The sequence below is a fragment of the Sarcophilus harrisii genome, chromosome 3 (assembly GCF_902635505.1).
Source record: "Sarcophilus harrisii chromosome 3, mSarHar1.11, whole genome shotgun sequence".
In the NCBI taxonomy this organism is placed as follows: Eukaryota; Metazoa; Chordata; class Mammalia; order Dasyuromorphia; family Dasyuridae; genus Sarcophilus; species Sarcophilus harrisii.
Window position 1 is genome coordinate 500841323 of NC_045428.1, and position 12769 is coordinate 500854091.

Genomic DNA, 12769 nt, shown 5'->3' on the forward strand with positions numbered 1-12769 from the left:
GACTACAAAAAACAACCAATTATATTGATTTTTTTTTTTTTTTGCTTTTTGCTGAGGCAACTGGGATTAAGTGACTTGCCCAGAGTCACACAGATAGGAAGTGTTAAGTGTCTAAGACCAGAATTGAACTCAGGTCCTCCTGACTTCAGGGCTACTGCTCTATTCACTGCACCACCTAGCTGCCCCTATGTTGAAATTTTTTTTTTAATGTTTTTAAGTTTTTGAGGACTTTAGCTCATGAACTACTGGTCTACTCTAATAAGATTGTCCCCAAGAGCTCCTTAGATATGAAATATGACAATGAATACACAGCAGAAGGAGGAAAAAAATCTATTCCTTCCCGGGCAAACCACTTTTAAAAAAAAAAATTTATTACAGCTTTTTATTTACAAGATATATGCATAGGTAATTTTTCAGCATTGACAATTGCAAAACCTTTTGTTCCCATTTTTCCTTTCCTCCCCCGCACTCTCTCCCCCAGATGGCAGGATGACCAATACATGTTAAATAGGTTAAAGTATAAGTTAAATACAATATATGTATGCATATCCATACAGTTATTTTGCTGTACCAAAAGAATCGGACTCTGAAATAGTGTACAATTAGCCTGTGAAGGAAATAAAAAATGCAGGCGGACAAAAATAGAGGGATTGGGAATTCTATGTAATGGTTCTTAATCATCTCCCAGAGTTGTTTCGCTGGTGGTAGATGGTTCAGTTCATTACTGCTCTATTGGAACTGATTAGGTTCATTTCATTGTTGAAAAGAGACACGTCCATCAGAATTGATCAACATATAGTATGTTGTTGAAGTATATACTGATCTCCTAGTCCTACTCATTTCATTCAGCATCAGTTCATGTAAGTAAGTCTCCCTAGGCCTTTTTGAAATCATTCTGCTGGTCATTTCTTAATAGAATAATAATATTCATATACCACAGTTTATTCAGTCATTCTCCAATTGATGGGCATCCACCCAAGTTTCCAGTTTCTGGCTACTACAAAGAAGGGGCAAATCACTTAATCTCTCTGGGCCTCAGTTTTTTTTTCAGTTGTAAAATGAGGACTGGATTTTTTTTAAGGTCCCTTCCAATTCTAAATCCTATGTAGAAGACACCATGGAATGAATCTAACAAAGGAAATTCCATGTCCTTTTCTAACCTTAATTTGGTCCTATCTTGCAAACCTTCTAAAATTTCAACTACACTTTCATCTACATTAGTGTGGTATATTGAAAAAGAACTCAACTAACAGGATAAGTGAGTTCTAGTTCAATCTCTGCCATTAACTCATCATGTGACCTTGAAAGGTAGCATGTCCAGAACTAAAAAGATAAATGCTAATCAACTGGTTAAAAAGTATTTTTTAAGTGCTAGGCTCTGGGGATACAAACGCAACAAATTAAGACAATCCCTACTTACAAAGAACTTACATGCTACAGGACTAGTGGATATATAAATCTATACAGCATAATTATAAAGTTAATAAAAATATATACAAAGGAATTAAGAAGGCACTAGCAATTGAGGGTAGACAATACTTCATGTAGAATTGCATAAAATATGAATATAAATTCCATCCTTCTCAGACTATATCTGGAGTACTGTGCATAGTTCTGGTCCATATTTCAAGGACAGTAACAGGTCTGAAAGCATCCAGAGTAAAAAGCAACAGGTTCATGAGGGGTCTCAAGTTCAAACCATCAAAGGATCAGCTGAAGGAACTGGGGGTATTTCACTTGGAGAAGGAAAACTTAGGGGGAAAACTATTAGAACGTAAGCTTCTTGAGCAGAAGGATTATCTAGCTTTCTTGTATATGTAGCTGAAACACCTAGCGTATAATAAACACCTAATAAATGCTTTCTCTATCTAGTGAACAATATAATTACTGTTTTCAAGTATTAGAAGGACTGGCATATGAAAAAGATATTAGATTTTTTTTCTGCTTAGTCCAAATGAACAGAAATAAGTCATAGGCTGGATTTTCAAGCATCTGGAGGGCAGATGGTTCATATTTTATCCTTTTATCAACAGGACAATACTGTATTCCCTTTAATACTTGCTGCATGGTTGGGATTTGAGGGGATAAAACTGATTAATTTTTAAAGACTTTAAACAGTTAAAGTAAGATCTGACTTTGTGGAAAAGGAAGGAATTTGTGGCCAAAAAAGAACTAGAGTATATTAGAAAATGCAAAGTGGATAATTTTGAGTATATTATGTTAAAAGTTTTTGTACAAACAAAACCAATGCAGAAAAGATTAGAAGGGAAACAACAAACTGGGGGGAAAAAATTACAACCAAGGGTTCTGATGCAGGCTTCATTTCTAAAATATATAGAAAATTGACTCAAATTTATAAGAATTCAAGCCGTGCTTCAACTGATAAATAGTGAACATATACGAACAATTTTTATATGAAGAAATTAAAACCATTTCTAGTCTGAAAAAATGCTCTAAATCACTATTGGTCAGAGAAATGCAAATTAAGACAACTTTGAGGTACCACCACATAGCTCTCAGATTGGCTAAGATGACAGAAAAAGATAATGATGAATGTTTGAGGGGATGTGGGAAAATTGGAACACTAATACATTGTTGGTGGACTTGTGAACTATATGGAACTATCCTTTGATCCAGCAGTCTCTACTGGGCCTGTATCCCAAACAGATCATAAAAAAAATAGGGAAAAGGACCTACATGTGCAAAAATGTTTACAGCAGCCCTTTTTGTTGTGACAAAAAACTGAAAATTGAGTGGATGTCCATCAATTGGAGAATGGCTAAATTGTTATAGTATATGAATTTTTATGGAATATTATTGTTTGATAGGAAATGATCAGCAGGATGATTTCAGAGAAGGCTGGAGAGACTTAAATGAACTAAGTCAAATGAGTAGAATTAGGAGAACATTGTATACAGCAACAAGAAGATTATGTGATGATCAACTCTGCTGGACATGGCTCTTTTCAACAAGGAGGTGATTCAGGACAGTTCCAATGGTCTTGTGATGAAGAGAGCCATCTGCATTCAAAGAAAGGATTGTGGGGATTGAGTGTGGATCACAACATAATGTTTTCACTTTTTTGTTGCTATTTGCTTGCATTTTTTCTTCTCTTTTTTCCTTTTTGATCAAATTTCTCTTGTGCAGCATGATAATTGTGGAAATATATATATTAGAATTGTACATGTTTAACATATTGGATTACTTGCTCTCTAGGAAAAGGAATGGGGGAAAGGAAGGGAAAAAAATTTTCAGCACAAGGTTTTGCAAGGGTGAATGCTGAAAATCATTTATACATATGTTTTGAAAATAAAAAGCTTTAATAAAAAAAAATTAAGATCTAAAAGATCTAGATTCTACTCTTTTGTTTTACTGGCCATCAAAGAGGATGCTTCTCTCAATAATTTTGTATAACAACCAATAAAACAGCAATGTTATTACTGCATGCCACATGAGGCTTTGGAATGTTTTGAGATCCTAAGATCAAAGAGACTATTAAAATACAAAGTCTTCTTAAAAACTAGGAATAGGAAGAGTATTCTTTATTCTGATGCTTAATAAATGGTAGCTGCACTAAAAGAAAAGCTATTTCAGCAAATGACTGAAAAAAAAAATCAATCTCCTTAATGAAAGCTTCTTTTAAATAGGCCCTTCCATCTTTCCATGGAATGTCCAGTCTGCTGAGTCAAAGCATAATAAAATATATTTTTCATAAAGATGGATGGATAAAGACAAATTGCTCAAGCCACAAGAAAGGCATCAATGATTCTGTGCTAAAATTGGAAAAATTCTCAGTCTCTATTTCTCTCTATAACCCCCATTCATAAGGCAAAAGAAATCAACTAATTGCTATTGGAAAGAACACCGTATTTGTATTTGCACATAAATTTTTAGACATTTTCTTCCCCATGAAACTATTAGCTCCTTCAGAGCAAGGACTGTCTTTTGCCTTTCTTTTGTATAATGAGTGCTTGGTATATAGTAAATACTGAATGTTTATTGACTATTGATTTTAGTTAAACTAACAACACCAAATGTGGAATCAGGAAAACCTGAGTTCAAATTCTCTATTAGAAATTTGTTAACTGTGCAACCCAAGGCAAGCCATTTAACTACTCTCTGTCTTAGATACTAAAAGTTCCCTGCAAAACTAATTACTATATAACCATACATTGTACATATATTACATATTAAACACACACACACACACACACACACACACCCCTACTCAGTTCCACAGCTGGGACTCAAATCCAAATCTTCTAACTCCAAATCTAATGTTTTTGTCACTACACATCATGGTATCTTATCAAGGAAGAGAACACTGTATACTAACAAGTAAGAAATGAAAACCAGCAGTACATTTTGATACACTAAAAATATGTAAGGACTAAGATCAATTGCAAGCTCTGGATATGGCCTGAAGTATTCAAGAAATTTTCCCTCCATGCAATTATATCTTTAAAATGTAATTCAGTAAATATTTCTTGAGCACTATTCTTTAGAGGTAACTAGGTGGTACAATAAAAGTGTTGGAGTTGGATTCAAAAAGACCTGAGCTGAAATGCTGCCTGAGGACTCTTACTAGCAGTGACTATCAGCAAATCATTTAATCTCTAGGTCATCTTTTCCTCATCTATATAATGGGGATAATAGCACCTATATTACAAGATTGTTGTGAGGATCAAATGAAATAATAAATGTAAAGTGCTTTGCAAATCTTAAAGTTCTATATAAATGCCAGCTATTATTATTATTATTACTAATATGTAGGTCTTTACTGAATGCTGATGGGATACAAAAACAAATAAGACACGATACCCTCAGGTTTATGGAAAAGAGTATACAAAACTAAAATAATAAAAAGTGCTTTAAAAGTTTACTGGGAAAAGGCAATCACTTTAGATTGGATAAAGCAGAGCCTTGTCTTAAACTTGTGATTAGAATGTATCATAAATAACAAATTTTTTATTTGGGAGCTGGGTGGCACAGTGTGGATGTAGTGTTGGGCCTGGAGTCAGCAAGACTTACCTTGCTGAACACAAATCTGGCTATAGACACTTACTAGCTATATGATCCTGGGCAACCTCTTAACCATGTTTGCCTCAGTTTCTACATCTGTAAAATGAGCTGGAGAAGGAAATGGTATTTCTAGTATCTTTGTTAAGAACACCCCAAAAGGTGATGGGTATGAAGAGTTCGATGCCATTGAAAATGACTGAATAAAGATAGCTAGCTGAAACTCAATTCAACAAATAATGCACCTATAAAGTGCTTACTACATCTACAATCCTTTGCTTGATGCTAAGGATACAAAGTTGATTAAGTTACTACCTCACATCTATCAGATTAACTAAAATAATAGGAAAAAATAATGATAAATGTTGAAAGGAATGTGGGGAAACTGGGACACTAATACATTGTTGATGGAGTTATGAACCGATCCAGACATTCTAGAGAACAATTTTGGAATTATGCGCTAAGGGCTATAAAACTGTGAATACCCTTTGATCCAGTAGTGTCACTACTGGGTCTGTATCCCAAAAAGATCATAAAAAAGGGAAAAGGACCCACATGTACAAAATGTTTGTAGCAGCTCTTTCTGTAGTAGTAAGAAATTGAAAACTGAATGGAATGGGGAATGGCTGGATAACTTAGAATATTTTTGTTCTACAAGAAATGATGAACAGATTGAAAAGCTTGAAAAGACTTACATGATGAGTGAAGTGAACAGAACCTAGAGAATACTATAACAGCAAGATCTCTTGTTCTTTGTCAGGAAAAAAAACTAGTTGAGTATTAGATATTTATTACTAAATAAATTTAAAGTTCAAAACTTGTTTTGGCCAAGCCAGTTATAGAGGTTGATATTTTATGCATTATTCATGAAATTATTACAAAAGATAATTTTCACTAATATTCCATGAAGTATCTTTTTGTTCATAAGATCAATTTATAGTTATTTGGGTACATGTATTAGTGCTTCCATTAAATTGTAATCTTTATGAGAGACAGACCATTCCTCCTCACAAGCATTTTATTTTTCCAATTACATGTAAATAAAGTTTTCAGCATTCATTTTGGTAAGATTTTGAGTTCCAAATTTTTTCTCCCTCCCTCACTTGTATCCCCCCTTCCCCATGACAACAATCTGATATTGGTTATACATGTACAATCATTTTAAACATTTCCACAGAATTATGTTGTTAAAAAAAAAATCAGGGGAAAAGGTCATGAGAAGAAAAAGCTAACAAGAGATCTTGTTCTTTGGATTGAAGTCACTATGAAGTTCCATTTTATTTCCCCTCATTCTTGTGAAAGTAAATAATATTGTATTTATACAGAATGTGGGGTTCCCATTAAGATAAGTTTCAGATAATTAAAACTTATCCCTTTCTTCAGCTGGCCCACATTTGGTCTTTTAGCATTTTGCAAAGAAATCTTTTTAAATTTATCATTTTCTGATTTTTTTTTTTAAGTGTCATTGGGTATAATTTAAACAATTTTTAATGATTCTGTGTTATCATGTGAACATTGGTTGACTTTTTAAAATATAGTCTCATGCATATATATGCTAGTTTTTCTCTTTTTTCCATTTTATACCATGAGCTGTCATAGTAGTTGCCTGTAATACTTACTTACTGATCTATTTTGTTATGTCAAATAGCCAAGTTCATTAAGATTTATTTTTAATTTAAGTGTGTTTAAAAAAAAAAGTAAATAAGAGGTGCTTTTTAGGGCCTTATCTTGGTTATGTGAAGGTTAGAAGAAATTGCTGTGAAACTGCCACTGAAGGTAACAAAAATTGTTTTTCAACCCCCAGATGTGTGGGATTTAGAGCATCTAATATATTAGAACATTCAAACACTGCGAGAGATAAGAAAATAGGATTTAAAAACTACTAAAAAGCAATTCCATGGGACAAAATGGACACATTGTTAAGTTTGACATGGGAAAGTATGAACAATAATATAATTGTATTTGCTGTTGTTTTGGTTTGCTTTACAAGCATCCTTAAGTAGAAAAGGAAAATCTTTAAATTGCTTCTGGGCTAACAGTTCAGTACCAAGATTTTTACTTTTTGGAGGGGGGAAATTAAGTTATAAACTTCCCCACAAAGACATTCTATCAATGTACCCTTCTGTATTTACAGGTTTAATTCAGTAGACTTCGGTTATTGAATTACCTAGGACTCAAGAAAGTCGCATTTCAGCTAATTTAATAGAACAATTTGTACATTATTCTACGATAAGGATTATTCTATTTATTTGACCACTATTTAAAAAGATTAGGCTACATAAATCACAACATTAAAGCCATTAGGTTTAGAACAATCTTGTTCTAAAGTACTGGGAATGAAGTTAAAGGAAGTGGTGGTAAAAGAAAAAGTAGGAGCAAAGCGCCTTTGATTCTATTCCTAACTCAATCTGTAACCTAGGGCAAACCACTTCACTTCCATTTCTCTTTTCCTTAGTGTATAAGTAATATAATAATGCTATTTCAGTTTGCTGAAATCATTCTCTTCCTTCAAGACCCAGTTTTGGGTGTTACCTAATCTTAAGAAGCTTTCTGAATCTACTGGCTTAGTCACTATACTGTGACTGTTTCATTTAGAATTCTAGGTTCATAAAGACAGAACAATTGAGGAGTAGCCACCATTTACTAAGAAGCTAATTCTTATTTCAAAGAGCAGGAATAACTCTCTAAAGTATATCAGGATATGATAATAAATTAGCAGCTCACATTTATATAATACTTTAAGATTTGTAAATAATTCTAAATAACTGTCAAGTAGGATTCCAGAATTATCTCCATTTTATAGATGAAGAAACTGAACTTCAGAAAGGTTAATGATCTGTCCATGGATATAACCAGTTAAGGGTTTCCTTAGCTTCTTTCCAAGACTGCTCAAATCCCACATTCTGCAAGAGACCTTTCCTGGTATCCTTAGAACTTCTATTTATACTTTATATACCTTGTATGCATCTAGATATTTGCAAGTTACTTTCTTCATTAAGATGTGAGCTTCTTCAGAAAAGGAACTCAAATTCTGCCTTTCTTCTTATAACCAATGCTTATTAAGCACATTGCCTGGCACATAGTAAGGGCTTAATAAATGCTTGTTGACATCATTCTAACTTCAAAGTCTAGCTCTCTTGCTTCTTTAGCACATCTCTTCTGATAAGAAGAATTTACTTAGAATTCTAAATTTGGAATCTCTAGAAATTCTTATCATGTTAGATATAGACTTTTTATATTTCTCTCCAAAGAAGCAAAATAAAACACAAAATGAACCAAATTTATCTGCTTTTTATTTATCTGTTGCCCTCACTTTTTACTCATTCTCAACAGCAAAAAAGTTTCCAATTATTAAATTCAATAAGCATTTAAGTTTCTACTGCAAACAGAGAATCATACTAGATTCTGGAGAAGAATCAATAACAGATACAACATGGTCATTTATCTTCATAGAATATGGGACCTATTTGCTAGGGATATATGGCACACATACAAATGCACTCCAGAGATGGAAAGAAAGAGGGGGAGGGAGGGAGAACCAGAGATAGAGAGAGAAGGAGGAAAGGTCTGGGGATAAAAAGCTAGTGAAGAAAAATGGCAGAAAGACTCAAGGAGACTTCAAAGAATGGGTAGAAATTTGTTTCCAAGGAGGAAAAAAATTTTAGCAACAAAAAATAATAATAGTTAATAACCATTATTTATACAGTGCTTACTGTATACCAGGCACTCTGCTAAGTGCATTATCCTATTTGATCCTTAGAAAATTAAGATCCTTACTAAGACATGGATGCTACTATTATCCTCATTTTATAGATGAGGAAATTAAGGCAAACAAAAGTTAAAAGACTTGGCCAGTATCACACAGCTAGTGTCTGAAACCAGATAAGAAACTGGGTCTTCCTTATTCCAGGTCAGCAATATATCCACTAAATTACCTCCAAAGCCAAAGTTAGAAAAAAGAAAACACATTATCACAGAAATTATCTCATCTATCACAAAAAATAAGATTTTTCAGCTCACAATTGAAGACTTCATTAAAACTTGAATGTAGAATGCAACAGAGAATAGTTTGGTGAGGAATTAAACTGTCAGGTTCCATAATTTTGTGGAAGCAGGCAAGTGGTAAAGGAAGTAAAAAGAAATGGAAAGACATTGTAGAGGGGAAACAAGAAAAAGATACAGTAGGCATGGATGGACTTAAGAAAACATTTGACTGTGAATATAAATTAATGCCTAATAGTGAAAAATAAAGTCTCATTAACCCTACAAGATTAAGGGGAGGATGAAAAGCCAAAGTCTGAGTTACAGCATATTTGAAAAGGAATGAAGTTTGTTTACTTTCATCTACATAGAACATGGCTCTATCACTCTATGTTCCCAAGAAGGCTTTATGGGGAGAGGGTAGCTGAGTATAGTACAGGAGATCCCAAAAAAAGTTAATTCAGTTTTAAGCTATTAAAGTTTAATAATTCAATAAAGCTTTAACAGCTTTAAATTGCACTAATACTTTTGGGATATGCTTTAAGCTTTAATAGCCTAAAACTATACGTATGAAAACTTTTGGGTCGTATACCCTGCAGAAAGTTCAATGAACTTGAGAATGCTGAGACCTGGATTCTTTGTCCAGACTCTCCTACTAATGTGCTATGTAGTCTCAGGCAAATCATTTGCTTTACTGGACTGTTTTCTTATCTGTAAAATATGATGTTTTGACTCAATCTCCGAGTCCATTAGATGGGAGAAAGAGGAATTGGCCATGTGATTTCAGTGTTGTAGGGAATTATAAGTTGCAGAGAAAGTGCTGACTTGCATTGGGATAGGACAGAGTGGACCAAAATATTTCTTATATTAAATTAGTTTTGGAAAAGACATGCCTATCAGAGTAAGGGTGTATCATTAAAAAAAAACAAAAAAAAAATGACTGACACAGGAACAAGAAGTCCTGTGTACCAGAGTATGGACCAAAACTAGAGGTCAAACAAATGCTTACTCTAAATTACCACTGGAAACTCCCAATTATAGGCAAAACCATTTATTTCTTTTCAATATTTACTACCCACTCAGCAGAGATATGAAAAGTATAGTCCCTTAAAGGCAAGCCTATGAACCAAAAGTTTGGTCATTTCAAAAAGAATTTTGGGGCAACCTTCTACTCAGTGGTCTTTTAAAATTTTTATTTTGGAATTTTTTCCTCCAAGGACTCTTTCATGGGGCTCGTTTTTTAAGAGGAAAACTCTTTTTTTTTTTTTTTTTTTTTTATTTAATAGCCTTTTATTTACAGGATATATACATGGGTAACTTTACAGCATTAACAATTGCCAAACCTTAAGAGGAAAACTCTAATTACAGATCACCAAGGCAAATACAACCTATTAATATGTTTAACATTCTTATGGTGAGAATACTGTTTCCCTTCCTCTCGAGTTTTTATTTCAGTACCAGAGTTTTTAAAAAAAATTAATCAAACTCAAATAACTTTAGTAATAGCACACATTTCTGAAACATTGGTATAAAAATTATAAGATAAAATATAAGAAACAGAGGCAATAACTACTTCTACGCAGTTTCTGCTTCATTATTAATTTCTAAACTTCCTTCCCTCTCTATCAGTCCTTATATCTTAAAAGGCCAAGAACTCTTTTTAGTTATACCTAACCCAATCCTTTCCCTCAACTAGCTCAACTGTGAGCTAAACATTCTTTAAATTTCTTTCTTGGTCTCCTAGAATTGCTTCTTTTCTCCTCTAAGTCTTGTAATTCTTTAAGGTCAGGTCTCCCCCTGCCCTTAACACCTATTCTTTTTATTAGGCATCCCGCTGTCCTTAACACCTATTCTTTTTATTATTTATCCCTAACTTACTCTATTTCCGCGTATTCTCTAGGGTCCCTAGTCCGCCGAATCACACTCCGTAGCCATAACACAGACACACAGCCACCCACCTGGAGCTCTCATCCATCACCAAGCTCCCAAGCCCATTCTTGCCCCCATCACTAGAGCCCCTCTCACCTCCCAGTGTGACCTCTCTGACTTGAGCCAAGTTGCTTTCAAACCTTTTCATGGCTGTTTCCATTCTCTGAGTCGCCTCCTTTATTACTCCTGTCCTTCACTCGGTTCCCAGGGCTCTCAACTCTTCTTCCCTGCTCCTTCCGCCGTACTTCCATGTTCGCTTCCCGCCCTGGGCCCACCCGAGCCTCTGACGGTCATCAGTGAACGCCAGCCTCCCTTTCTCTCCCCATCTCGTTCCCACCTACCCCGCCCCTTCGAGGATCGGGCTCTCCCATCACCTTTCCCTTCTCCAGAGCCCTCTTCCCCCCATCTAAGTGTCCCCTCAGCCATGACGAGTCCCGCCCCCAGTCTCTCTCACCCGCCCCTCCCACCTAAGGCCCTCTCGGGGCGCCCTCTCCTCCTAACCGTCCCCTTACCCCAGGAAACACAGATCTCTTTGGGGCCGCGGCCCAGCCCCGGTGCGGAGAGATGGGAGACACGTACCCCATGCGCAGCTTGGCTCCGCTCTGGCTGCCCCCGCCGCCCGGCAAGGGGGGGCGGGAGGGCAGGCGGCCCAGGTGCATGGTCTTTTCCAAGGCCGACATGAAACAAGAAGGCAGGAGGGAGGCCGAGGCCGCCGCGTGTCCTGTCCTGGGCCGTGTAGCGCCCGAACGTCGCCTGTAGAACAAGTGCACTCAGACGAAGCCTAAGCGACAGCAGCACTTAGGTAGTATGGCTCACCGTAGCGGACGGCCCACGGCAGCCGGCGGCGCCTCCTCCCGCCCACCAGTGCCCAAACCCCTCCCCTTGTCGCCTAGCCTAGCCACTCCTCGGCCCTCGTCTCCTCAGCGACCTGGCCGGAAGTGCGCAACCGCTCTCCTGCGGAGGAGCCTGGGTAGCAAAATCGGCACGAAGCCGACGCGAGAGGGCGGGGTCCGCGTAGCCAATGGAGTCCTCCGGGAACTGTCGCTTCTGCGCCTGCGTATTGCTAAAGGGAGCGGAGCTTAAGGTGAGGGGCGGGAACCAGAGGAGTACGGACCCGTTACCAGAAAGAGAGCGGGTAGTAATGCATGCTGGGTTCTGTAGTTTTCCTGGAAAGAAGCCGCTCTAAGGCGCCTTTCTTACCCGCTCTCGGGAGCGAATGCTGTTTTGTATAGGGAAACAGTTGCCTGCGGCTTCCCGGAGTTTCCCAGGAGGTCCTGCGGCCGCAGCTGTGGCGGCGGTTGCGAGGGGACGCGCGCGCGGAGTGGTTGAGTGAGCCTTGGCGGGACGCGACATTTACCCTGGCGGGGTGTGCGGAGGAGCCGGCGAGGGGCTCTTGGGGGGCCTGCGCCTCGGGCGCTGAGAGCACCATCTCGCCATGAAACAGCGGAAGGGTCCGGGAGCTGGGGGCGGCCGTAGCCGTAAGAAGAAAGGTGACGCCCGGGGAGCGCCCGAGGGCGAGGCAGTCCTGGGGAGAGAGCGGAACCTGCGGGCAGGAGGGCGAGCGGGGGTACGGGGTGCTACCGAGAGCTTGCAAGGAAAGGAACCCAGCAACAGGACGGGACAGCTGAGGACGGCGTGGGGGAGGCAGAGGGAAGGCAAGCTTGAGCAGGGACGGACGGTGGCTGAGACCCTCGGGCCGATCCGGAGAGGGAATTTTAGGGAGAACTGCATCCTTACCCAGAGGGAGCAGGGGCGGGGGAAGAGGAAGAAAGTCTCAAGGGGGGGGAGGGGGTTACGGTCTGCTTAATAATGAACTTGGGGTCATTCCGCGTTTTTTGTT

General features: G+C 37.8%; 2 protein-coding genes across 12 annotated transcripts in view; one reads left to right on the forward strand and one right to left on the reverse strand.

The window, feature by feature from the left end:
* Window positions 1-12769, reverse strand: part of PPME1 (protein phosphatase methylesterase 1) — a 98679-nt gene that overhangs the window by 55588 nt on the left and 30322 nt on the right. Inside the window, exon 1 of one of the 2 annotated variants that reach the window (XM_031961425.1) lies at window positions 11509-11874. The exons of the other annotated variant lie outside the window; for it this stretch is intronic. Within the exon in view, the coding sequence (XP_031817285.1) occupies window positions 11509-11609 (101 nt within the window). The 5' untranslated portion in view covers window positions 11610-11874. Of the gene's footprint in view, window positions 1-11508; window positions 11875-12769 lie in introns of those variants that run through there. 2 annotated transcript variants of the gene reach the window in all.
* Window positions 12039-12769, forward strand: part of C2CD3 (C2 domain containing 3 centriole elongation regulator) — a 148953-nt gene continuing 148222 nt past the window's right edge. For 6 of the 10 annotated variants that reach the window (XM_023499720.2, XM_012545348.3, XM_031961419.1 and 3 more), the window contains exon 1: window positions 12040-12419. In XM_023499720.2, the coding sequence (XP_023355488.1) occupies window positions 12365-12419 (55 nt within the window). In that variant the 5' untranslated portion in view covers window positions 12040-12364. Of the gene's footprint in view, window positions 12420-12769 lie in introns of all 10 variants that reach the window. The other 4 variants (XR_004233249.1, XM_031961420.1, XM_023499725.2 and 1 more) reach the window with 1 other exon arrangement.